The sequence below is a fragment of the Protopterus annectens genome, chromosome 7.part0 (genome assembly GCF_019279795.1).
Source record: "Protopterus annectens isolate FY-2018-M chromosome 7.part0, PAN1.0, whole genome shotgun sequence".
In the NCBI taxonomy this organism is placed as follows: domain Eukaryota; kingdom Metazoa; phylum Chordata; order Ceratodontiformes; family Protopteridae; genus Protopterus; species Protopterus annectens.
Genome location: NC_056739.1, coordinates 1,164,868,673 through 1,164,896,138, shown reverse-complemented (window position 1 = coordinate 1,164,896,138; position 27,466 = coordinate 1,164,868,673). Strand labels below are relative to the sequence as shown.

The window sequence follows — 27,466 nt, the reverse complement described above, 5'->3', positions numbered from 1 at the left end:
TGTAGCTGTTCCTTATCTTAACTTGCTTGCTCAGTTAATGCACATGCTGTTAATGTTGTAAAAGTGCTTCCTCAATTCATTCCTTTATAAATAAAACATTGGGATGCACTACGCAGACTCAGTCTGCTAATCAGATGTCTGAAGATATGCAGTCAAATCCAACCTGATGAAGCTTATGGCTTTTTATACAAGTATCTAATTTTAAACAGTTGGTTATATTTAACATTAAGCAGCTGGGCCCTAGGCACTTTTCTCACCCCTTCATATTTTACAAGAAACAAAACAAAGAGCCCCATTTTCCTCTATCCCAACCCTCTTTCGACTCTTATGTGGTATTACGCTGAACCATTTTTCTTTTAGTGGGTTTACCAGTGTATTTTTGAAACAGTTATGTCTTTCTGTGTGCACTGATTACCTTTAATCACCACTCTTGCTTCCTTCTTCAATGTCTTTGATGTATTGTTTTTAATTAAGTTCATCTTCATCAGTCAGATAATTGCTGATGTGTATATTTATGTATGAAGTCCACAGAAATAAGCAAAAGAAGGCTTACAGAGCAGAACTAGATATGTTGCAAATGTTGCTTTTCAAATGCCCTAAGATTTTGTAATCTACTGAAGGAATGGAGCTGCAATGATGAATTTTCTTGTGCGTATATTTTACAAAAGTAGCAGACTCTGAGTTTTTCCATTTGGCAGGTATGTTTTTCTGCTTCTTTTCATTTCCCATACATTGCAAATAATTTCATAATCCACCATATTCACACTAGTGCATGTATGTCTTATTATGCTAATTTCAGTTAATGTATTTCCATTATGGAACTAATCTTTACTCATTTAGTCCTGAACAGCAAGAGGCTAATTAACACCATTGCTTCCTAAGATGGAGCATTTCTCCACAGGCCTCTGCTGAAAATTGGCTTTGTTCCAAGTCGCACTTTCAAGGTTAACAAATGTTAAATAAATAAAATAAATAAGGTGAGTAACAAAAAATGTAAGGTCGTTGGTGTGTAATGGGCTAGCCCGATTGTATTTTGCATTTTTTGTTACTCACATACTTATTAAGAGGATTTTGGAGAAAAGCTCTCAGGATGCAAATGGTTTCCTGGCTTAGAAGATCTTATTTAATTATTTATTTATTTACTTATTTAACATTTGTTAACCGGGAAAGTCCAACTTGGAACTTGGAGAAAGGGTGCCATTAAAAAAAAAAATTAAAGAACAGTTCCTTAATGTTTTTTTTAATGGCACCCTTTTCCCACATGTAAGTCACATGGCTTTTATGAAATTAATAAAGTTATAAAAATATAAATGAATCATAACTGCTTTAAGAAAAAAGGATTTATATCTCAGAGTTTTTACTAACACCCTGTGCTTGAATACACCATCCCCTGAAACAACACTATCTAGGTTTGCATTATTAATTTAATCATGGAAATATGATACATTTTTTTATAACTCTTTGCAAACATTCTTTAATACCTCCAGCTCTGCACATCCCATGCTGACTGCTTTCCTGATGACCATGCTCTTGTAGGAAGCAATAATGGTCTTAGTTTCATTAAATAATTTGCCAAATTGTCAGTGTACACACTACATACATACATAACGTAAGTACATATATAGGTTCATAGGCTCATATGTAAGTAGTAGGCTAGTTGTCCTTGTGGGACATTTTATGTCAAGCCAGTTTCCCTTTTTGTGCTCACATTAACCTAGCCTACTTGTTACATATTAACCTTACTGAGAAAAACTGGGATCATACCATAGATAACTTGAGGGTACACATGCAGCGGACTAGTAATACGGGGGGCAGACCTGGGGCAAATTTCTGTCTCCCATTCATCGATTCAACCTGTGCTTGAATGTGGACAGGGTGAACTTTTTTTTTTTTTTGCGGATGGGGGAGTCTGTTCTAGAGCAACAGTATCCTCTGCAAAATACACCTGCTCCTCCAAACCATTCTGTTGAAGCTGCAGCAGATGTTTAGATCCCTAGATTGAGTCTTTATGATGTCATTTGACTTGCTGATGTGCAGTAACTCCATCAGTACTGGGTCAGAGGATGCTTTGTATTGCAAATGCAGGTCACCTCTTAGCAGTCTGTGGAATACCAAGTATAGTGACAAGGATTTGAGTCAGTCCATTTAGGACACATTGTTTAGGCCTTATCTCCTTTTAGTAAGGTTTCTCTGTGGGTGTTCCAGTTGTTGCATGTGTCTGGACAGATACATGCCAAAGGGGCATTGTAGTCAATGACTGGCCTAAAGAGGAAAATGACATCCCTATATATAGACACAATTTTTTTAATTATAAGCTGTGCAGAGAAGAAGGACTTCCTTACAACAATGGACATGAGTTGGTCAAAAGTTAGATCATTGTCCACATAAGTTCCAAATCCCAAACAATTGGGTCAGCTGTTAGGGTGTATTAGTAATGTAGTAGTTCCCAAGGAAGATGATGTCCCAAAAGATACAATAATGCATTTTTTGGCATTTCATTTCAGTCAGTGATTTTGGCACATGTTATTAATTTGGGACAAACCTTCTCGCAGGATGGCTAAATCATGTGGGGATTCAGTTACTGCTCCTAGCTTGCAGTCATCTGCAAACTTTGTCAGACAGGGCAATTTATTATTGGTTTTTACTTCAGACAAGTAGATGCCAAACAGGAGAGGTCCCAGCATAGAACCCTGGAGGACTCCACTGATGACTGCTCTGTTTGTGGAGGTAACTTTTTTTGATTTCCTGCATCCTATATGCGAGCTATTTGGCAATCCATTGGGTGACACAGAGGTTTATTCTCAGTTTATTTAGCTTTTCTACTATGCCTGAGTGGGGAACTGTGTCAAAAGCTTCGGCCAGGTTGATGTATGTGGTATGTACAATTTTGCCTTCATTCATTGCTTTGGTGATGTTTTCAAAAAAATCCACCAGGGTGAGAAAGCATGACCTGCCCTTGATAAATCCAGTCTGAGATGGGTCTAGTGTTTGGTGGTTCCCAATGTTCTGACTGATTATTGTCATGATAAATCTTTCCATTGCTTTGAATATGAGGCTGGTCAGACTTATGAATCTGTAATTGCGTGGTCTACATAAGCTTTTCCCTTATGCAAGGAAATGACTATAGCTGATGTTCTTCATGTTTCACTGTTGCAGTCATTACATTTGGGTTATCTGCTTGCATGTAGCCCACAGTTGGCCTGATTAACAAAGTCTTGGGTCCTGCATTGGTTATTGTCCCTTCCTCCATGATGTCAGGTCGTCAGGGGTATAAAACATGCAGCTGATGCCATTACATCAGTCTTTCTTGCCGTGCGGTGTCCAAAGCAGAAGCAGTTCGCAAGTGCCAGTCAGCTGACTCCTGAAATTTTCATTTTTGAGTTTCAGAACTGAAGTCTTCAACTAAAGCTAAGTACCCCATTGGGGAAACTTTTTCTTGCTCTTTACTGATGTCAGTAAAAGTTAATAATTGTATTACTTGTGGGAAGCAAAGACCTCATAAAAATTTTCATTCGTACTGTATTCCTTGCCTAGGCCCTGACCACGACATACCTTGCTGTTGGTTTTGTGCTTTATTTAATCAATGCACTATCCATCGTCGGTATATTTTCGCCTCTAAATATTTCGGTTCTCGGTTTAATTATCCAGAAATGTTGTCGGTTAGCCATCTGACTACCGGGATTCTGAAAAAACGCAAAGATAAAGACAGAGACAGGCCAACGAGGTCCAAAACTGCTGACGACGCTTCTCCTAAGCCAGTCACCAGTTTGCCGGTACTCAGTGAGGCGCTTTCGCAGCCCCTGATACCCGCTACTTCTGATTCGCAGGCCTCTACTGAGACCCATTGGGAGTCCGGTATGCCGCGAGATGCTTCAACTATGGAACCCGTGGATGTCTCTACCTTGGATGGGTCTGGAGCCGCTGTGCAGGCAACGACTTCTGAGGGTGCATTCAGGCCTACGGACTAGCATATTAAACGGATGCCTCCTTCTTTACTTAGGCCTAAATCTCGATCCATGCCTAAAAAACAATGCCCAGGCCACATGCTCAGACCTCTATGCCTAAAAAGCAAATGATAAGAATGGCTGAAGATCTAATAACTCTAATCAGGGGTACAAAACAAACAACAAAGCAAGTGGATAACCCACAAGTAGAAAGTAGCTCCTGACGTAGGAATTGAAAAATAGCGCAGCTCGAACAGGCAGTTGAATTAATATGAATTAAATAAATTAAAAAACTCTCCGACACAACAGGTTAAGTGCTTTCATCTGCTGGAATACAGACTTCATCAGAACCAAGAACTGCACGTCACATCCAGTTTAAATAACCAATTTGGCGCCAAAAATAATTTTTTATATATTTAAAGTGATATACTGTATATTCTAATCATAAATATGTAGAAAAATGCTTACAAATATACATATATATATAATGCATTTACAATTGATCACAATAAATACAACATGATATAGCTAAAAAATATAAAAGTAAATTCATAACATACAAAAATTACTCAAGTGTTAAAAAAGGTTTGATACTAATGCTGTCATTAATACCAGGACTCCTGGTGGCATCTGTATAAATCTGCCACTTGCTTTCCATCATAGCTAAAAAAACTTTCCAATTGCCACAACATACATTCGTATCTATTTGTTCAATAATAGAAAATTTAAAATAATGTTCATGCCCTTTACTTAATATATGTTTAAATAATGCGTTATTCGTGTCTTCCTTTTGTATCTTGTAATAATGTTCATATTTTCGTGTTTTGATTTTCCTTTCTGTCTTTCCTATGTAATATGTTGGGCAGGATACACAATTTAATAGAAAGCATAGGAAGATACAGAGGGATGTGGAACAATATCAGAATCATCGAGCGTATATATGGCCACAGGATAAATCTGCTGTTGAGAAGGAAAGAGATTATCATTTTAGAAGTAGATACAGGAAGAATGAGGATGACACAAATTTTCAAGGGGGCAGATTTTATCCTGCCTCGAAGCAGTACAGAAGGGTGCATTGATACATACCCCCATTGAAGTGGAGGTTATTACTACTCCCTATATCAGTATTCATAACCAAAAATCCACTTTACTAGATTTAAATGGACATGACACCAAACATAATAGGGAGCTGAAGACAAGTATAGAAATTAGAATGAAATTTCCCAAAGTACATACATACAATGGATTTAATGTGTACAATTTTACAGGGTTCAACATCAGTCAAGAATTCTTTACATTGTTTAGCAAAGGTATGAAATACATACCTACAACAGGTTTTAATTTAGTAGATACGATAAAATAAATCAAATTGTATTGCAGAAGGCTAAATTTAGCTATTCAATTTGGAGACAAGGATGAGAATATTAAACATGTGAAATATAATAATTTTACGAAGAAAAGCACATACATCCTAGTTCCAAATACACAAGTAGCCAATTTTGAAAAAATGGTATGTAAAGATATTTATTGGTTGTATAACAACATAAGGACAGGTAATTTGTATAATGAAGTATTTAAAGATAATTTAACCAAAAAGGAAAGGATGTGTTTAGAATTGCTTATGGAAAATAAAGATATAAGAATCATGAAGCCAGACAAAGGAGGTGGTATAGTTATTTTTAATACCTTTGACTACAACGCCGAAATACATAATATACTATTTGTCTGGCAATTATGAAGAAATTTCTTTAAATCAAGTGAACATAGGATATAAAAGGATAGATCTAGCAATTGAAGAATATTTGATAGACAATCGAATAACTAATGAGATATATGATTTTTTTGAAAGTTGATTTTCCCATATTGGCAAAAATTATAGGTATACCCAAGATTCACAAGTGTATGGAAAAACCTCCTTTTAGACCTATTATTTCTGGATCTAAATCCAAGATGTATAATATGGGTGTCACTATAGACAGATGGACTAAACATGTGTACAAGAACATCCCACATCTTACTAAAGATTCCTGGAACTTTTTGAGTAAACTAACACCCGACATATGGAACGACAATCTTATTTTCCTGACAATTGATGTAATGAATTTATTTTCCAGCATACCTAAGGAAGTAGGCCTTGAGTACTTTTGCAATAGCTTGAGAAAATATTCGGGACTCAAGTGGGACAAGATCAATCTAATCACAGACATGATGGGGTTAGTATTAGACCACAACTATCTCCAATTTCAGGGAGAATACTTCAGACAGACCAGAGGGGTTGCTATGGGGGCTTCTTGTGCCCCCATATTTGCAAACCTCGTCATGCTTGAGTGGGAGTCTGAATATGTGTTTCGGAGTGAATATTATTCGCACATTGCTTTATATACCAGATACTTAGATGATTTATTTATTCTATGGAAGGGGCCATCTGAATCCATAAAACAATTTATTGATTACATCAATGACACAATGGAATTTTTGAAATTTACATATAACATCAATAATGAAGGTATTGCCTATTTGGATACTTATATAAGTCATACTGTGGACGGATTTGCATCCAAGATTTATAGGAAATCCAATTTTTCAAATGACTATATCGAATTTGGTAGTAGTCACCCACCCCACATGTTTAAGAATGTGTTTAAAGGACAGTGCATGCGTACTGCACGAATGTCATCGAGTAAAGCGATTATGGAAGAAGAATTAGATTTAATATTTAACATGTTTAGGACAAGAGGTTATCCTACCCCTATGCTAAATTAAGTAGTTAGTTATGTTAGAAAACAATGGGGTATGAAATATTTACCATTGTTGGGAAAAACTCTTGTAGTTAATAAAGAATTTGATAGGAGTGGTAATATGAATGAAGAATATAATAATACATGTGTGATCATTTATAACCCAAATGTCAATTATGTGAAAGAGATTTTAAACAGACATTGGGATTTAATTACAATTTCTGATAGCATAGGAATAACTTTAGGCAATTACCCAAAATGTGTGTACAAAATGGCTCACAATATTAAGAAGCTACTAGAGAGCACCAAGTGCCTGAAAAAATTGAAGAATATATCAACAGGAACCACGAAGTGTGACTCCTGCAAACAAACACAAATACATCAATGAAGCAGTGGGAATTAAGTTGGACAACATCAATAAGACTCATATTAAGTGTAGGGCAGGTAATTGCAACACTCAACGAGTTGTTTATATTGCAACTTGCGTATCCTGCCCAACATATTACATAGGAAAGACAGAAAGGAAAATCAAAACATGAATATATGAACATTATTACAAGATACAAAAGGAAGACACAAATAATGCATTATTTAAACATATATTAAGTAAAGGGTATGAACATTATTTTAAATTTTCTATTATTAAACAAATAGATACAAATGTATGTGGTGGCAATTGGAAAGTTTTTTTAGCTATGATGGAAAGCAAGTGGCAGATTTATACAGATGCCACCAGGAGTCCTGGTATTAATGACAGCATTAGTATCAAACCTTTTTTAACACTTGAGTAATTTTTGTATGTTATGAATTTACTTTTATATTTTTTAGCTATATCATGTTGTATTTATTATGATCAATTGTAAATGCATTATATATATGTATATCTGTAAGCATTTTTCTACATATTTATGATTAGAATATACAGTATATCACTTTAAATATATAAAAAAAAATTTTGGCGACAAATTGGTTATTTAAACTGGATGTGTCGTGCAGTTCTTGGTTCTGATGAAGTCTGTATTCCAGCAGATGAAAGCGCTTAACCTGTTGCGTCGGAGAGTTTTTTAACATATTTAATTCATATTAATTCAACTGCCTGTTCGAATTGTGCTATTTTTCAATTCCTACGTCAGGAGCTACTTTCTTCTAATCAGGGGTAGCCAACCCCCCCCCTTCTAAGAGGCCTAGGACTGAAGTTGATTATGAATCTTCTGATCAAGATTCTGATTTTTCTGATTCTTCTGATGGTCTGGATTTGCCCTTATCTACTTATGAAGATTCTGATGCAGAGGACTCCATTCCCTCTGCTTCCCCTCCTGAGGATTTTTCTTTTGGGGAAACCTTACATACTCTAAGGGAGCATTTCCACTGGGAAAGCCAGGATTTTTCTGATTCATAAAAGAGGCTTAGGGATTTCCTTCTCCTACCTCAGCATAGGCCTTTAGCTATTCCTCCTGTACTAGACATTGTTGATGATGCTTTCTCAGAATCTAGTTTGGCCCCTGATTTCCTGCCTCCTGCTCCCAGAAAACCTGACAGATATGACAGGGTCCCTGAGTCCCACAAGTTCCTTTTTAAAAATCCTATTGCAGATTCAGAGACTATTTCACAGGGGCCCAAGGGCATTAAGGCTTCTACTGCTAAAAATCCTACCCCTTCTCCAGGGTGCTGGATAGATGGGGTATGAAGGTTTACACTTCTGCAACCTTGGCCATTAGGGATTTAAGCTGCCAGTTTCATATGTTAAAGTATCAGCACCATGTTATTGGACTGCTTAAACAAAAAATTATGTTGATTCCTAGCTGTGTGGAAAGTAAAGAATTACATGATTTAATGCATTCTGCTGAACAAGTTGGAAAACATACTTTGCAATGTGGTTTTGACTCATTAGAGGCCTCTTGCAGGGCTGCATTTACTGGGTCTCTGCTCAGAACGCATGCTTGGCTCAAGGATCAATCTTTGCCTGATCATGTTAAAGTTAAATTGTTGGATACTCCTTTAAATTAGGACTGCCTGTTTGGCAACAAGGCTGAGGAAGTTCTTAAAAAGATGGAAGATAAAGCTAAATCTATGCAAACTGTTAAATATTTTTTACAAGTTCAGCCTCCTAGATTTAGTAGGCACTGGCCCTCTAAGAATTGGTCCTTTCCAGCCCCTTCCAGGTCTTCTCAAGCCAAACCCAGACACCACAAAAAACCCACGTTTCAGTCCCAGGGGGCACACAGAACTAAGCAGTGGGGGGCCTCCACTTCCAAGTCTGGGAATAATAAGACTCCCCCCTATGGTAAACTGTCTCAATGACTTCCTTTTAAAATTTTCAAGCACTTATCAACTGACTGCCCCTTTGGGGGGAAAGATTGCTCCTCATGCAAAGAATTGGGAACTATAGTGTCCCAGGGATACAGATTTCACTTCCACATGTTGCCAACACCAAGCGGGTGGCCGGACCTACCCCCAAATCAGTGGGCAGAGGCCCAAAACAAGTACTTTCTCTCTTAAGCATGGGGGCTATTCAACTGGTACCAGAAGAGGAAAAGGAACAAGGTTTCTACTCAAGACTTTTCCTGGTACCCAGAAAAAACAATTCATGGTGTCCTATCCTGGGCCTGTCTACTCTAAACACCTTTTTGGAGATCCCAAAATTCAAGATGCTGTCTCTTCACCAATTACTTCCTATGCTAAGCAAAGATGCCTGGTTGCCAACACTAGATTTAAAAGAAGCATACCTGCACATCCCAATCAGGGAATCTTGCAGAAGATACCTATGCTTCAAAGCAGGCTGCACACACTATCAGTTCTCTGCACTGTCCTTTGGCTTATCTATGGCGCCCAGGGTATTCACAAAGTGTCTAGCTCCAGTTGTTGCATTTTGCAGGCAAAGAAATATTCAAATATACCCATACCTGGACGATTGCCTAATTCAGGCAGAAAGCCAGGACATACTTTTGAATCACCTGGCCTTTGTACAAAGGGTTCTAACTTGTCAGGGGTACACCATAAACAAAAGGAAATCACACCTGGTACCCTGTCAACAAATTATATTCCTGGGAGCAAGCTTATTTATTATTTATTTATTTTATTTATTTTACATTTGTTGACCGGGCTAGTCTAACTGGACATATGTCCATTTTCAGTAGAGGCCAGGGGAGAAAAGCTCCAAGCATCAGCAGTGACAAAGAATACAATATATAGTAATCGTCAAGAGAATTACAGTACATTGGCTACATTGGTCAGAACAAAATTGTACTGAGTCATTTAGTAGGTTTAAGCTAAGATCAAATACAGAGAGAAAAAGAATACATTTTTTTTTTTAGTACTACTATGAAGGAAATTGTTAATTACAGATAGGTGGCATAGAATAGTAGAGTAGAGAGAGCAAGAAGGGGAATCAGATATAAGTCAGGGTTAGAGCAGGGGCAAAGCCAGTGAGTTTTAAGATGTTTTTTTTAAAAAGAAGAGTGGAAGCAAGGGTGGAACGTTTACTAGGAAGCTGGTTCCAGTTTTTACCTACTGTGCTGGTGAAAAGTGAGTCCCCAGCTTTGTTTTTTAATTTAATAGTGGGAACTAGGAGCTTATTAGCTGAGCATAGTGTTGCAAGATTTTTGTAGGGTGTAATCAGATTAGTGAGGATAAGGGTATTATTAGGGTGGTAAAAGATCTTTTGGGTGATAACAAGTTGTTGACAAAGTAGCTGGTTCTGCAGTTCTAGCCATCCAAGTTGTTTGAGGTTGAGACAGTGGTGAGTTCTAAAGGGGGTGCCAGTGGCAAATCTGGCTATGTTATTACAACTGGTAGAAAGTTTGGTGAGGTTGTTTTTAGATAGATTGGTATATATTGCAGAAGCATATAACAGGGTAGAGATAAGGTGGGTCTGGGCAATAGTCATTCTGGCTGAAGGGATAAGGAAGGGTTTGATTCTGTAAAGGGTGGCTAGTTTTTTGTTGACAGACTTTATTGTAGAATTAATATGGTCATCATAGCTAAGGTTGTTATCAATTGTTACTCCTAGTAGACAGGTTGTAGTGTCTGGGGATATGTTAGTTGCATTGTTAGAAGTTATTGTGAAGTGCAGTTGAGGTGACTTATGAGTAGGAGTAAAGAGCAATAATTTTGTTTTTTTGGGGTTCAGGAGGAGGCAGTGCTGCATGAACCAATTTTCAACACTGTTAAATACAGTTTGGGTGAGGGACTGGAGAGAGGTTATGGACTTGGCTGAACAAATGAAAGTAGAGTCATCTGCATATTGTATGCAGGTGGCTTGAGGAATGTTGGTATGAAGATCATTAATAAATAATGAAAAGAGTAGAGGTCCTAAAATAGAGCCTTGGGGTACTCCAATGTTCACCGGGAGGGATGTAGAAAGATTATTTTCCCAAAGTACTGCTTGCTGTCTGTTTTCCAGATAGGATTTAAACCATTGTAATTCTTGTGGATCAAGTGATTGGGCTTTTAGTATGTCTATAAGCATGTTATGGTTCACCATATCAAAGGCTTTTGAAAGGTCAATAAATAGTGCAGAGGAAAAAGTGTTATTGTTACGAGTTTTGTTTATGGAGTCAGAAAAGGATAGCAAGGCAGTTGTTGTGCTATGGAATGGCCTAAAGCCATGTTGGCAGTTGGCAAGTAGATTATTTTGGAGAAGGTGGTCAAGTAGTTGTCTGTGTATGCATTTTTCCATTATCTTAGCTATTGGAGAGAGTAAGGCAATAGGCTGAAAGTTGGAGAGCTCAGTAGATGACCCACCTTTATGTAAAGGGATGATGTGGGATACTTTCCATATGGAAGGGATTTTACTTTCTAAAATAGTTCTATTTATAAGGATGGAGATGGGATAGGTAATGGCTTTTGCTTCAATTTGCAGGTATTCAGCTGGCAGACAGTCAGCAGAAGGGGTGCATGGTTTTAGTTTTTGAAGGAGGTTGCAGATGAGGGATGTAGATACAGGTTGTATTTTGAAAGGCTGGGGATGGAGTCTTAGTGATATTTAATGGGGAAGTGGTAATAGGTGGTAGAGTGTTGGCTAGGGTTCGAATGGCTTCAGTAAAGTAGTTATTAAAGGCATTTGGAATCTGGTTAGAGTTATTATGGTTGAATCCTGAAGAGGCAGGAGCTTTAGAGTGCCCTGGCTGAAGACATTTGTTTATGCCTGACCAGAATTTTTGTGTTTTTTGTTGATGGGTTTGTTGGAGGTGAAGGTAATAGTCTTTTTTGTCTCTAAGAATATCTTTCTTGGTGGCATTTCTTAATTGTTTAAAGTAAAGGTGATCTGATAGACATTTGGAGACTCTCCATTTGGCCCAGATTTTATTTCTGAGGAGGATCTTTTGCCTAGTTTGTTTTGTGAGCCAGGGGGCAATTTTGCTTCTTATTCAGGAAGAGCAATAGGGTATGTGGTAATCTAGGATTTTAAGGAATTTAGTGTTAAAGTAGGTCACTGTTTCATCAAGTTGAAGATGAGACATTGGTGACCAGTCACATGCTTTCAGTTCATTTAGGAAGCTCTCTGGATTAAAAAATATTTTGGAACGGGAGGTTTTAAAATTATTAGTAGTTGGGATATGTACTCTTTGTTTAATAATGTAAGTTAGCATATGGTCACTGATATCGTCAGGAAGGGTTCCTGGTTTATAAGTATCAAGATGGCTGTTGATAAGGATCCAGTCTAGGGTGGTTTTCTTTCTGCTTGGCTTATGGATTCTAGTAGGAGTGGTTATAATATTTGAGAATCCATAAAGATTTATGTGATTAGTAGGATTAGGGGAACTATAGGTAGCCCGGTCTATATTAAAGTCACCTAATACAATGGTCTCCTGAGGTAGGTTGGTAGAGAGATAACTAAGTTTTCAAGAGTATTGATATTATTTCCAGGGGGGAGATATGTGCAAATTAGATATATTTGGAGTTGTTGATTTGAAGTTTGGCAGTAAGGGTTTCTGAACTGGTATCCAATGGTAGAAGCACATTGAAGGGTGAAATTTGGAGATCAGATTTTATAAAATGGCTACACCTCCACCCTTTTTGGTTTTATGGTCACATCTCAGGATATTATATCCAGGAGGGGTAATCTCCTGGTCCAGAGTTGAGGGTTTAAGCCATGTCTCTGTAATACAGAGAATATCGAATGAGTGCACAACTAAGAGTGCATGTAGGTGGGTCATTTTATTGTTTATGCTACGGATGTTAAGGTGAGCTATCAGGAGGGAGTTAGGTGGTTTAGTTAAGGTAGTGATAACAGGCAATGTTAGGTTGTGTAGGTTATTGGGATTATCAGTATTGGGGCCAGGGTTTGGATGAATATCACCATCTAATAGGGGGTGTTGTTGAGGATATTGTACAAACTTGAGGATTTTGTAGTACTTATTTGAGTTTTTTTTGATAAGGAAGTAAGTAACATGGGTAGCTCTATGATATTTTGGTAATATGTAGATAGAGGTGGAGGTTATGTTACTGTGGTTGAGGGAGTTAATGCAAGAAGATGGTAGAGTTTGCTGGTAGGGGTGGCATTGTTCAGGAAGAGAAAAATGTTCAAAGAAGGTTAGTGTGTATGGTGTTGTAAGAGAAGCAAGAGTTGTAGTTAAGAGTAGTATGTTTGTGAATATAGTCTTGTGTGTTGGGGCCATTAGGATATGTAGATAAGTGGTTAGAGTATATTGCGGGAAGGAGTGTAGTAAGTAAAAGGAGAGAGTGCTGTAAGAGGTCGAGTAGGGAAGAAGTGTCCATTTAAGTAAAATAAAGTTGGCTGTTAAGAGAGATGCTTTAAAATATAATCAGTACAGGATATGGTGTGGAGAGGTAAGGGAGTAGACCAAGAAAGGTAATTAGTTTAATTAAGGAATTGTAGAGGTTGGGGTGGGACTGTTAAGTTGAGGAGGTAAGAGATATGATGAAAATGGGAGGGGGTGTGGCTACAGAAGTATATGGCCAGGACCTCTGGGGTGTATGGAAATTGGGGGTAGGGTAGGGGAGCGGAGTGAGCCTGCAGGGCGAATGGAGCGGGGCAGACCCAAAGGAAGGTAATAGCAGGGAGAAAAGCAATCAGTATGGTAGAAGGTAAGACCAAGGGAAGGTAAGTAAAAAGGCAGTAGTTGTGAGTGCAGGGAAAGGAAAATTGAGAGGCTAAAGGGAGACTAAGGGCTAGTATAAGAATAGAGATGAAGAAGAAGAGGGCTAGATACTATGGTTAATAGACTATAGTAAGTGGAAAGTAGTGCAGTAAGAGTGAAATAAGTGTAAACAGTTTATAGTAAGTGGAAAGTAGTGAAATAAGTGAAATTAAAAATGGGTGAAGATAGCCATCTAGTGGTTGAAACCTGTAATTACACTGAGTGGAGACCACAGTAGAATGTTGGAAGAAGAAAAAAAGAAAAACAATTCAGAAGGGAAAGGCTTGAAGGAGTTATAAATACTGGAAAGGCTGGGATGACTTAGGGAAAGAAGATATGAAGTACAAGAAAGCAAGCAGAGGGGGGTGTGTGTGGCTGCTGGCTGATATGGCGGTTTAAATTGGACACCTAGCAAGTATTACAACACTAACATATACATGTAGAAGAAGATATAATATTGTTTGACATGCAATCTTAGTTTATCTTGGCTTTCAATCCAGGGGAGTACTTTGGTTACCCAGGTGAGGAGATACACAAGCAGAGTAAGGTAGGTGAATAAAGTTGGTCTTTGAAGTCCAGCAGGCACAGCCAGAAGTAGAAAAAGTAGGTAAAAGTAGTATGCACAACTGGCTAAAAAATAAAGAGAGAAGAAAGTTATAATGGATACTAGGTATATAACAGGAGAGAAGTTAGTTATTCAGTAAAATTAAGAACAGAAACACATTAGCTTGTTCAATAACATAAACATATCAGCATTAGGTGTAGTATCTTCTGAAACAGGCACAAGCACTTCAACTTTCCCCTTTTTGTTTTTTAATCCTTTAGAACTAGATAACAGCAGCTATATGTAAACATTGCAGCTAGGACAAAGCGATTTAAAAGAAAATAACGTAAGCTAGAATAAAGCTTATTAACTAAAAATGCAGCAGTTAGAGTCAAAACATTGTAGCCAGAGTTCAATGAACAGTAAAAACATTTAGCTCTATTTCAGCAGCTAGAGACAAAACATTGTAGCCAGAGTTCAATGAACAGTAAAAACATTTAGCTCTATTACAGCATCAGGCAAAATTCCATCAAGAGACTAGGCACAAAACAAAAAACACGAGCATGTGTCCCATTAGAATAAACACATCACAAATAGACTTACAATATTGTATCTAAGGGGAAGCGCATGAAATACATGACTCTGTTTCACAGTGTGTGCGGAAAAGGTAACAGGTACCTATAAACTTCTAGTTTTGAATCGGGTTTGTAGATAAGACCAATAGGTTATTTATTTCATTTTCTTTTTAACAGAGTGGCAATCCTGCGACTAAATTGAGACTAAAAGCTGCACCAGAATACCATAACACGCTACTGCTGTTTGTAAGTGCAATGGTGTCTGTAAAACCTCAGCAAGTTTATATATTTCTTTTTCTTTTAACAGAGTGGCAATCCTGCAACTAAACTGAGACTAAAAAGCTGCACCGGAGTACCAATACAACTTCTCAGATGGCTTACCTCACACCAGAGAAACAAATTCATTTGACAAACTACTTCAAACCAGTGGCCACAAAAACCCTGCTATCTGCAAGACAAATACTGCAAGCCTTGGGGTTCATGGCCTCCTGCATTCTTCTAATTCCATATGCAAGACTGCATATGAGGAAACTACAGTGGTATCTAAAAAGCCTATGGTGTCAACATTCTCAAGACCTGAAAACAATGATTCATATCATACCTTCCCTATGCCTAGAGTTCCTTTGGTGGGCAGAGGCCTGCCACCAAAACAAGGGACTACCTTTCACATCACCCCCTGCTGCCCAAACCCTAACAACAGACACATCAGACTATGCATGGGGGGGGCGGGGGCTCACCTGGCAGGGAAGTGCATTCAGGGCAAATGGAACCCAAGTCAAATGCACCTGCATATCAATCAAAAAGAACTGTTAGCTGTACAGAATGCTCAGACAGCCTTCAAGGACCACATTCTTCCAGGACAGCTAATGGTAAAGATGGACAACACCACTGTTATGTAGTACATAAACCAGCAGGGGGTTACACATTCTTACCCCCTCTGCAGACTAGCTATTGTGGAACACAGCCTTGAGCTACCAAGTGCACCTACAAGCTCAATTCCTGCCAGGAAAATTAAATACACTGGCAGATGGACTAAACAGAAACCTCACGGACCCACACGAGTGGAAACTGGAACCAAGGATTTTCAACATGTTGACAAGCAAATGGGGAGCCCAGATATAGACCTGTTTGCCTTTTCCCAGAACTACCAATTGGACAAATTTTGCACAAGAACTCCCCACAAACAAGCCTGGAAAGTGGATGCTCTGTCCTTCAGCTAGAAAAACCTCAGTCTATGCCTTCCCCCCTCTGCATCTGCTCTCCACAGTACTACTAAAAATCAAACAGGACAAACCAAGGATGATTTTGATTGCTCCAGACTGGCCGCACCAACACTGCTACCCCCTCCTGCGCAGTGTGTCATGGTTATCTCCATGGCACTTGCCTCAGACTCCTTCCCTGCTTACTCAGCAGGTGAACCAGATTCTGCACCCTCAGCTTCTAACACTGAACCTTGCACCCTGGCTAATTACTTAATCTCTCCTTTACCATCCCTCAGCAAACCTGTGAGGGATATAATTTTAGAGGCAAGGAGGCCTAGTACTAGAAAATCTTATGCTGGAAAATGGAAAAGATTCTGCGCCTGGAACCAGTCTCAAGGGATGAGCACAGTAGTGCCCAATTTACCTCAGATTTTACAATACTTAACTGAGATGCTTTACAAGGGCCTGTCTTTTTCCTCCATTAAAATCCACGCCTCAGCCATTTCAGCTTACTATAATACAGAACCACCCCTCTTCTCTCATCCACTGCTCAAGCAGTTCCTCAGAGGGGCCAAAAATTTGAGACCACCAAGGAGAGCTCCAACCCCAGCCTGGGACCTTAACTTTGTCTTGGAGAAACTCACTCTACCTCCTTTCGAGCCAGCTGCTACTGCAGACTTAAAACTTCTTTCTTGGAAAACAGCTTTCATTTTAGCAATCACTTCAGCTAGAAGGGTATCTGAATTGCAGGCCCTTATGGCAGTGGAGCCTTTCATCATCTTTCATGCGGACAGAGTGTCCCTCAGAACCAATCCATCCTTCATGCCCAAGGTGGTATCCAGTGTGGCTCTTAATCAGTCCATTCATTTGCCAACCTTCTTTCCCAGTCCACAGAATAAAGGGGAATGGATACTGTATTCCTTAGATGTGCACAGACAACTTAGATTCTACTTGGACAGGACTAAACCTCAAAGGAAATCTGAACAACTGCTGGTGGCATTTGCTGCAGGGGCAGAGGGGAAGGCTATTTCAAAGTAAACCATTTCTAAATGGATAAGCCATTGCATTCATTTCTGCTATAAGCACCATGGAAAACCTATCCCCCAGGGGAATCAGACCTCAGTCCACCAGTGCTGCTTCTACCTCTACAGCCTTTCTCAGAGGCGTCCCTACCAGGGACATCCTAGAAGCTGCTACCTGGAGTTCTGTACATACTTTCATCGATCATTATCTTTTGCCAATTTTCTCTAAATCCAGAGCTGGCTTTGCCACTGCAGTCTTGCAGGGCCTTATAGCTGGCCCTAATGCTATCTAAACTCCTCCTCCCAACCATAGCTTTGGGAATCTACCCAAATGTAATGACTACAACAGTGAAACACGAAGAACATAGTACAGTTGTATACACTTACCTTAAATATAGACGTTCGAGTGTATTCACTGTTGCAGTCCCTTAAATATAGACGTTCGAGTGTATTCACTGTTGCAGTCCTGGTTACTCTCCCTCCAGCCCCCTAACTTCTTTTGGCCATGCCTCTACTTTCCTTTACTATGCTTAAAAGCCTTTTTGGTGTGTATGCTTTTTTTGTTGGAGGTATATCTTTGTGCTTTTAGGTTTAATTGCTTCCCATTAGGGGGGGGGCACCTGACATCTGGGGCAAGAAAAACTGATGTAATGGCATCGGCTGCATGTTTTATACCCCTGACGTCATGGAAGAAGGGACAGCAACCGATGCAGGCCCCAAGACTTTGTTAATCAGGCCGTCTGAGGGCAACCTGCAAGCATATAACCCAAATATAATGACTGCAACAGTGAATACACTCGAACATCTACATTTATGGTAAGTGTACACAACTGTACTTTCTAATTTCACTTGGTAAAAAACGTGCATGGAGGCGGAGACTGAATAGCATTAGGGGTGTGGCTAAATCATGCTTCATGCTATTGAAGATGCATCCTGAGATATTGTCAGGATCCACTAACACAGTATTTTAGCTTTTGATATCACTTTTAGGACTTGCATATAGGATAGGTATATCTTAAGGGATAGATGGAGGGAAAAGAGGTGTAAAGTTAGAGCTAAATTTATCAGCCAGTAGGTTCACCATATCTTCAGCTTCAGTGTAGGTAATGTCATTCACAATCAGTTGAATGCATTGCTGCATTGTGCTTTTGAGATTATGAAAATAACTAAAAAATACCCTGTGATTGTCTTTGGCTTGGGTAGCTGTTTTAGCCTCAAACTTGGCTTTGGTGGATTTTATTAAGTTCTCAAATTATTTATTTCAGTGACAAGTCTAACATTCTGGGAATTACTCTTCTTATGTTTGGTCAAAATTCTTTGCCTTTTGTTGTAAAGCTTGTTTCTGAGGTTTGCTCAGCAATTGTTGCTGTGGGGTATAGCTGCATCTATGCAGCTATTTACATGCTGGTATTGGGTGGTGGTGTACATTTCTGTATAGTCAGAGAAATATATAAATGCATAATGCATATTACATACATAAATAAATAAATAAAAATGCCTGACTAAGAAATAAATAATAGTTCTTAAAAAAAAGAGTTTTATGAATGCTTTTAAAATACCATTGAATATTCTAGCCATCTGAACTGTAGACCATTTAGTTTTAGCTTGAATACCAAGAACTGCATGTTACTTCATGAGTTACTGCATAAATTTCAAGATGACACTAATCCTTAGAAATAGCACTTAGTTGCAAGCTATGCAGTACTTAAGAAACCATGATGTATATTGGAAGAGCGAATCTGAGGCATATGCGAAATTACTACCAGTTTGCTAGAATACCATAATACTGATTTGTAGGAAACTGGTTTCTATCCTAGGGAAATTTAGCTTTTTTTCTCATTCAGAACCATAATTTCGAGTGGCATCATTTTGGCAAAGTTTGCACAAGAAAAAACATTTTAACACTGGTTTAATAAGTGTAATTTCTACACTGCTAATATGATAGAAATGTCTAAATATTCCATTTATATCAGTTTTGTAGGCATTTCATAACAGTCATATGGATGTGTCAGAAGTAAAACTCTGAAAGTGGGATGGAAGTCAGTGTCCGCAGTTCAGTCAGACTAGTATAGGATCAGAAAGGTAACACTTAGTCATAGCAGTAACTTTAAAACATTCACCGCGTTACTTTAATGTGCACAGTAATCTTTTGCCTGCGGTTAGTAATACTGTTGGCTCCTTTCTGTATAATATTACTTCTCTTCATGAGTTAAATTTAAATAATGTATGCACATATTTATTTATTAATTTATTTATTTCCGTATGTTTGCCAGGATAGTTCCACTGTGCTTAAGAGACTCCTTTTTGGTGGATACAAACGTAAAGAAGCAGCGACAGTACCACAGCTAGGAGATTTATTTAAGTTAAACAGTACAAACAGTACACAGGTTAGCGCTTTCAGGGATCTACCCCTTCATCAGACAACTGTTGAAATTCCACACTCCGTGCACCTATTTATCCTTTTTGGTGGATACAAACATAAAGAAGCAGCGACAGTACCACAGCTAGGAGATTTATTTAAGTTAAACAGTACAAACAGTACACAGGTTAGCGCTTTCAGGGATCTACCCCTTCATCAGACAACTGTTGAAATTCCACACTCCGTGCACCTATTTATCCTTTTTGGTGGATGCCTGGGGAGAAGAGTTCCATGACTATACTGAGGGTTATAGTGATGCTAATAAACAATAAATGAACATAACATTTTTTTTAAGTCAAAAAAAGCCATTCATTTAATAATAAAAAGCACACGGGGCAAACTTCAGCAAAACCTTTTAATAATAAATTATTGTTAATTGTCTTTGCCTCACACATGTGAATAAATGATGTACACTGTAGTCTTTTTGACAATTGAGTAGATTTAAATTCATGCTATTATAGGAACATAAAATCATGGCTCTACCTTTCCCATGTAGGATTTTTCCCATGCATTTTGTCATTTCTCCATTTCTGTTTATAGGTTCATAGGTGTGTACTAGACTAATGACCCTGGAGCCTTTACAAGCTTAGCCCATAGAAGTGCCCTGGCATTGTGCCGTCCATCATTAGTTCCCAGTGCCTCTATCAAGTAGAGCTACTGGAGTGATCCCCCACAGTGAACTTTCTAGTTCTCATCCACTCATAAAGATTTCTCTTGAAGTGGGACAGCGAGGTGCTCTGCTTGACATGTATGAGAAGCCTATTCCAGAGCACGGGCAGTCTCTGGGTGAGGAAACTGTCCCTCCAGCATGTTCTGTTGATTGTGGTAATGAGCTTGAGGTCTCTGGAGTGTGTGGTGCGTAGGGATTGGGATTTCTTTAGATGTAGCATTTCTAACAGAGCTGGGTCAGACATGGCTTTGTAAGTCAAGCAAAGATTGCTTCTAAGTAGGCGCTATGAGACAGATAGAGAATAGCTGGAGTCTTTTGAGTCTGTCCATGTAGAACATGTGTTTAATGCCTAGGCTACTCTTTGGGAGGTACTTTTGTGGCCTCTCTAGCTGTTCCAGGTGTCTAGTGAGGTACATGCCAAATGGGGCATTATACTCAATGATTGGTCTAATGAGGTAAGAGTAGAGAGAGATGATGACCTCTTTCTTCCTGGATGCAAAACCCTTGGTAATGAGATGTGCCACATAGAAGGATTTTCTGACCACAGTGGCAATGTGGTGGTTGAAGGAGAGGTTGCTGTCAACCTGCGTCACCAGGTCTTTTATAACAAATTCAGTGCTCAGTGGGGTCCCATTGATGTGTTAATTAGTGGGAACTGAGTTTTTACCAAAAAGGATGATGACACATTTTTTGGCATTAAGCTTAAGGCCATGGTTTCGACACCAGTCATTGGTATCAGTGAGGCCTTTCTGTAGGATGTCTGCATCACTTGGGGAGTTAATAATGTCTCCCAGCTTGCAGTCATCTCCAAACTTGGTCAGCTAGAGTCCCTTTGTGTTGGCCTGGACTTCTGAGAAGTAGATGCCGAACAGGAGAGGACCCAGGACTAATCCCTGTGGGACTCCACTCGTGACTGGTCGGCAGTCTGACTTGGAGTCCACTACTTTCACACTGTGTGTTCTATCTGTGAGCCAGTTTGCAACCCACTTTGGGATATAGGGGTTGATGCCTAGTTTGGTGAGTTTATAAATAATTCCCGAGTGAGGAATGGTATCAAAGGCCTTGGCCAGATCAAGGTAGGCTGTAAGCACTGCCTTACCTTTATCCACAGCCCTGCTGACTGACTCAAAGAAGTCAACCAGGTTGAGCAGTCATGATCTCCCTTTCACAAACCCAAATTGCGTGGGGTCTAGAATTTGGAGATTTCCTATATCATTGTTAATCAGGTCCATGATGATGCGCTCCATAGCTTTACATATTAGACTTGTCAGGCTAAAGGGGCGATAATTCCCAGGGTCTGTATTCGCTCCCCCTTTGTGGAGAAGGATGACTGTATCAGTGCGCCATTCAATAGGGACAAAGCCTGAGGTAAGGCTGTGACTGAACAGGGCACACAGATATGGTGCCAGTTTGCTTTGTAGTTCATGTAGAACACAGCCAGGGATATTATCGGGCCCCATGGAAGCTGTATTCTTGGCCTTGGACAATGCAGCTTTAACCTGTGCTGCAGTAATGATGGGTGCCTGACATTCTTCCAGTATTGTGATTGGTCCTTTGGGGGGAGAGAGGCATAAAGTTGGCACTGAATCTGTCGGCCAGTATGTTGGCAATATCTGTTGTCTCAGTATAGGAGGTACCATTGTGCAGTAACTCAGAGCAAATCTGGGTATTGCTGTGGAGGTTCTTGATAAAACTATAGAAGGCTTTGTGATTGTTTTTAGTGTCTGCCACAATTCTGCCTTCATAGCTGGCTTTAGAGGATTTGATGTGGGATCTCAACTTTGTTTTGTAGCTAATAGGGGAGTTTTTCCAGTCTTGGGACTTCACCTTTTTCTGTAACAGTTTCTTCCTTCTGTTGTAGAGTTTATTAATGGCAGGGAACCACCAGATTAGCTTCCCTGTCTTGAGGAGAGCATCTTGGTTCTGTTAGGTATGGCTAGTTCCATACATTTATGTACATGTTAGTACAGTGCATTGGTGCATGATTCGGCAGTCATGCAGCTATTTTCCATTGGCATGGGTGCTGTGAAGTTAGCCACCTCTGTTTTTAGGAGCCCAAAGTCAGCTTTGGAGAAGTTTTTCAAGCTGGTTACCTTTCCGGGAGTGTGGGTGAGATGTGGATTTCCATGGTGATTGGTTTATGGCCAGATATGATCAGGGATGGATTGACTACTGGCGTAGAGCAACAGTCACACATGTTAGTAATAACCAGGTCAAGGATGTTGCTTCCTGTAGTGGGGGTCAGAATGTGCTGGTCCAGGGCATTGGAATTGATGAATTCCAGGAAGTGTTGGGCCAGTGCATTGGTGCTTGACTAGTTTTCCCTGTTGATGGAGGAGTAGTTGATTTCTCCTAGTATGAGAGTGTTGGGTTGAAACTTGATAGATTCCAGGGTGCCTATGAACGTGGAGTGAAGTCTAGGGACATGCTTGGGGGCCTGTAGCAGTTTATGACCTGGATCGCCATCTTACCCAATGTTAGTTTTTGTACAGGTAATTACTGTTACTGTTACTCAGTTCATTATTGTATAAACACAGGCAAAACTTTACAGGTCTTTGCAGAAGAGAAAGAAAAGAAGAAGACATACACATATGAAATAATTCATAATAATTTTCTCTAGAAGGAATCTTTACCAGTGCAGTGCATCTGTGATGTTTCTGTAATGTCAATAAGCAGTAACTCAACAAAGAGACTGCAGTGGATGGAACAAAGAACTGTATTATACAAACTAGGAGTGTCCAGACCTCTCAGGTGGTACAGAGACAGCACCATTACCCCTAGAATCTTGAGAGAACCGAATACTCTTTGTTACTGATACCTAATTGTCTACCTTCTGAATCTTAGTAGGTGGTGTGACGTATGTTATACATATTCTTTAAGAATTCACCACATTATAAAGAGAGTAATGCTATGTGTGACATCGTGCAGGTAACAGTACCTTGTTATGACTTTGATTAGAGTAAATGCCCTTTGCTTTTAAAGTTAGTATAGGCAATACCTGTATTACAATTAACTAGTTCTGCAGGTGAGCGACTTATAATTGGTTACCTTTTTTTTACAGAAGTGGCCTTCAAGATGTAGAAAGTGGAAATGCCTCAAAGCTTTGTGAAGGTATGGAAGCATAAAACTACAATTAAAAATGTGCTGCTTTTGAGTTTGGATAATGGTCCTTGATAGTTTAAAGTTAGCAGAGAGCATATTAATTTTCTATACTATTTATGAAGTCTTCTGTTAAAAGACCTTAGTCCGATATCTCCTTTGATGTGTATATGTCAACACATACTAAACATTAAAGTGTTAATAACTGATTATCTTTGTCATGGCAAACCTGAATTGTTTGATTTCTACTGAAGAGTAAGAAATATTTTAGAGGGGTGGAAGTCTTATTGTATCAAAAGGTGAAGGAAGGCTGTTGTAAGTGTTCATCTTCTCTAAAGGGAAAGGGGTCACATATGTACCTCTCAAATGAGCCTGATTTTGCAGAATGTCCCTCATGTGATTGCCCTGCCCCTTCATAAAATGTTGAATCTTCTGCTAAATCATTGAGGTTTATAGTCAGTAAAACCAAACATTAGAGTTTCATACTTCTTGTTCAGAAAATGCATGTTGATGAATTATAATTGTTTTTCCCACACACAAATTTAAGTTCAGGGCCTCGACCAAGTTAAACCAGACATTAGTGGTGTCCCTAGTTCACTTTTATTAGAGAAGCTGGAATTATTATGGCAGTTGAGACTAAATGACTGTCAACACCCAAGCTTGAACGTGACCTGCTGTATTTTATGTTATTTAAAATTAAGGAGTTTAACTAGATGTAAACCTAATACACTAAACATAGTTCTATATTTTTACATTTTTATATTACTACATAAGATGTATTAGTTAAATTATGTTTTTTTTTATATTATTATTACTTTATTTTCACGTTACAATTTAATTGTGTTTCTAAGATGCTCTAATGTATGGAACATTGAGGGTATCTATTTTAAACAGGGAAGTAATTATGCATGCTAGTTTTTGTCACATGAGTAGAAGTGAGTTGAAACAACAGTGACAGAGGAGTTGTTCTTATCTGAAGACATTCTGGTTATTTTACCGAATGAAAAGTGCTTCATATGTATTTGTTCTTAAACTATTGAACAGATTAAGCAGACTTTTTCTTTGGTTGGTGGTCCTTTTTTTATAAAAATATATAGCACGTGTGTGTGTGTGTGTGTGTGTGTGTGTGTGTGTGTGTGTGTGTGTGTGTGTGTGTGTGTGTGTGTGCCTGTGTGTGTACACACACACATAAATACAAGCACACGCACACACACACACACACACACACACACACACACGCATGCACATACACACACACAGTTCAGGTGTGTGTGTGTGTGTGTGTGTGTGTGTGTGTGTGTGTGTGTGTGTGTGTGTGTGTGCGTGTCAGAAAGTCAATGTGTCAGTGTTTTTGGTTACATGAAGAAGAAAGAGGAAAGGCAATATGCAAAGCAAAGCTATACATGCAAATAGAGCTCATAGTAACATATTCAGCAATGTGAATAATAATTGCATCAAATTTTGATAAATCACACCAGAAAAATGAAAGTAATAAATCTGTATTTTGTCTTATCAAAAAGTAACAGTAATCTGACACAGTGAGAGAATATTTCTGAAAGGCAGAGACCTTCCACCATCCTCTACTTAAATATTTAAGTCTGTCACATGATGCTGTGAAATAGAGTCAAGAGGATGTTCCTCCTCTGTCATCATCAGCCAGCTTGAGAGTTATAATACATATGTGGAATGGGGAGTACAGGTGGGCTTGCCCCTGCAAAGAAAATGCTCTGTCATATCATGTTTACCCTATTTAAAAAACTGCCACAATGTTCATTCAGATTATTGATTTGTTTGTTAGCTACGAGTCCATATGTTCTCATAGCATAACAGTGCAAAAAGGCTATGCCAGCACATGCAAGGCCAAACCTAGCAGTGCCATTTTTGTTTAATACCGTCCAGGACCAGGCATTGCAAGTGACCTCATTTGTCTGAAGGTTTTTTTATATATGTCATGAATCACTTGCAGCTGAGCAGTACATCAGCTGTGTGAACGTGATTAGGAAATGATTTCCAGAGGCTTGTAGCGATCGCGGAGCTTTTCATGTGTGACTGACAGGGAGAAAAAGGAAGAGGGAGCAACGTTCTTCACGAGAAGTAGCAGGCAAGATACGGGGCAGTAATCGGAGTTTAATAATTAGTAAATGATAAAAAGCAGGCTTAGAGTGGCGGTGCTCACAGTCATTGGTGACCTGACATTTCATTATTATCCCATTTCTTTAGGAGTTCCATCAGTCTGGTGTGTAGGTACAGTTCAACAAATTCAGAGCAAATAAACTTGTACTAAATGTCATAGCCAGCAGTTGTTAAGCAACTCATCATCTTTCAACTGTTTTTATTTCAGAGATTGTCAAACTACAGGCTAGAAGCAGTGAGGAACTCGAGTCTAAGAAGACAAAATATGAAGGCACTGTTCTGCAACTTCACACAAAACAAGCTTACTTTTCCTGCCCCACATCATCCCTTACAGCAGTGTATTGGTGGCAGCATGAACACTTGGGCAATTTCAGCTGTGTGCCAAGTAATAATAAATGTCTGCATCTTATAGAAAGTATGACAGAAAACCGTTATGGCACTTACAAGTGCATGTCAACAGAACGAGGTTATACTCAGACTCTTGCTGTTTATCATGTGGTACAAAGTAAGGGGAATGGCCTACTTGTTTCGGGGCAAACTGGCACAATATTTAGTGTGTTACTATCTGTAGCTGCTTTCTTACTGGTCCTAACTAATCATCCCATTGGGGAAGACCCTAGCCGCAACCAAACCTTAAATTCAATTGCCATTTGTATTTTATTTGCACAGCAGGGAACTTTCTGGAACACAAACACCTAGTAAGATATTTGCAGACTTATTTCCAAAGCTGTTAAAAGTTCTCTGTTCATCCAGTGATGTTGAATATGTTTGTATGTAAGGGATGAATCATACAACTACTCATATGCTTCCTTCCTACAGCTTGACATGGGTGTGAAAGCAAAACTACAGCAGCCTGTTTGCAGTTTTGATGTGAATCTTCTTTTTTAGCAGGTGAGTATTGGATGTCAGGACTGCCGTGTCAAGTGCTTTCTCACGTTTCTGAATTTCTTCTACCATCAGTGACTCTATCTTGAATAAACTTGTATGTTTGGAGGCTATTAACACCGGCTGACTCTTTCACTTTTCAAGCCATACATGCATCCATTCTTTTTCTAATTACCTATTTTGTCATGATCATGGTATTAGGAGCCCACCCAATAAGCAGTTGGTAAAAGGAATAGAATTAATCCTGGCCAGCATATTAGTCAGTCTCAGGATACCCATATGCATACTGTACACACACACACACACACATACACACACACACACACACACACACACACACACACACACACACACACACACACACACACACACACACACACACACAAACATGCCCACATGTGCATATACACACACACAAACACTTGTGCATTAACATAATACACCTAACAAGCATTGTGCAGAATTACCATACTGTCTATAATTCCAGAGAATATCCAGATTTTTGCAGATAAAAACAATATTACTAGTCCTTTGAGGATGTAGAAAACAATAGTACAGCCTTACTTAATTGAACCATGTGTTGCTCCAACTTAGTACTTATTTCCAAATCAAACACAGCAATTTACAAATAACGTTCAAATAAACACGGGCGATCATGTTCACTCATAACTTATTTATAATATATTGAAGATGTGCAAAACAACACTTTAGCCCATTGTTAATTATGCATGTCTTAAAACATCAAACAATGTTATTTGGCCACCTAACAAAACTTTAACTCTGACATCACTAAACGACCCCGTAAAATGAGAACACGTAAAAAGTTTAAACATTAATTTAATATTTAAAATTTTACATTGTTTTAATTATTTAAATAAAAATAAAAAGTCACAACAATATAAGCTTTAATTTTAATATTTTCTCCGGCTTCTATAACTATAGTACCTTGCAGACCGATCTGCTCAAAAGTGGGCATATTCTCAGTAGTTAAAAATTACAAGCACTGCTTCTCCTTCATTTTGTAGGCGGGCTCTGTCCCCTGCATCCCCCAGTGGGGGGCTTCACACCTCCCTGGTAATCGAATATACCAACTCCGAGATCACACTACGTTGATGAAAAGGGTAAACTAGGA

General features: G+C 38.9%; 1 protein-coding gene across 2 annotated transcripts in view; it reads left to right on the top strand.

Moving 5' to 3' along the window:
• The window catches only part of SEMA7A (semaphorin 7A (John Milton Hagen blood group)), a 550,369-nt gene extending 523,834 nt beyond the window's left edge, over positions 1-26,535 (top strand). For both annotated transcript variants that reach the window (XM_044077757.1, XM_044077756.1), the window contains exons 13-14: positions 23,279-23,328; positions 25,658-26,535. In XM_044077757.1, coding sequence (XP_043933692.1) covers positions 23,279-23,328; positions 25,658-26,148 — 541 coding nt within the window. In that variant the 3' untranslated portion in view covers positions 26,149-26,535. The remainder of the gene's footprint in view (positions 1-23,278; positions 23,329-25,657) is intronic.
• Positions 26,536-27,466: the final 931 nt, after the last annotated feature.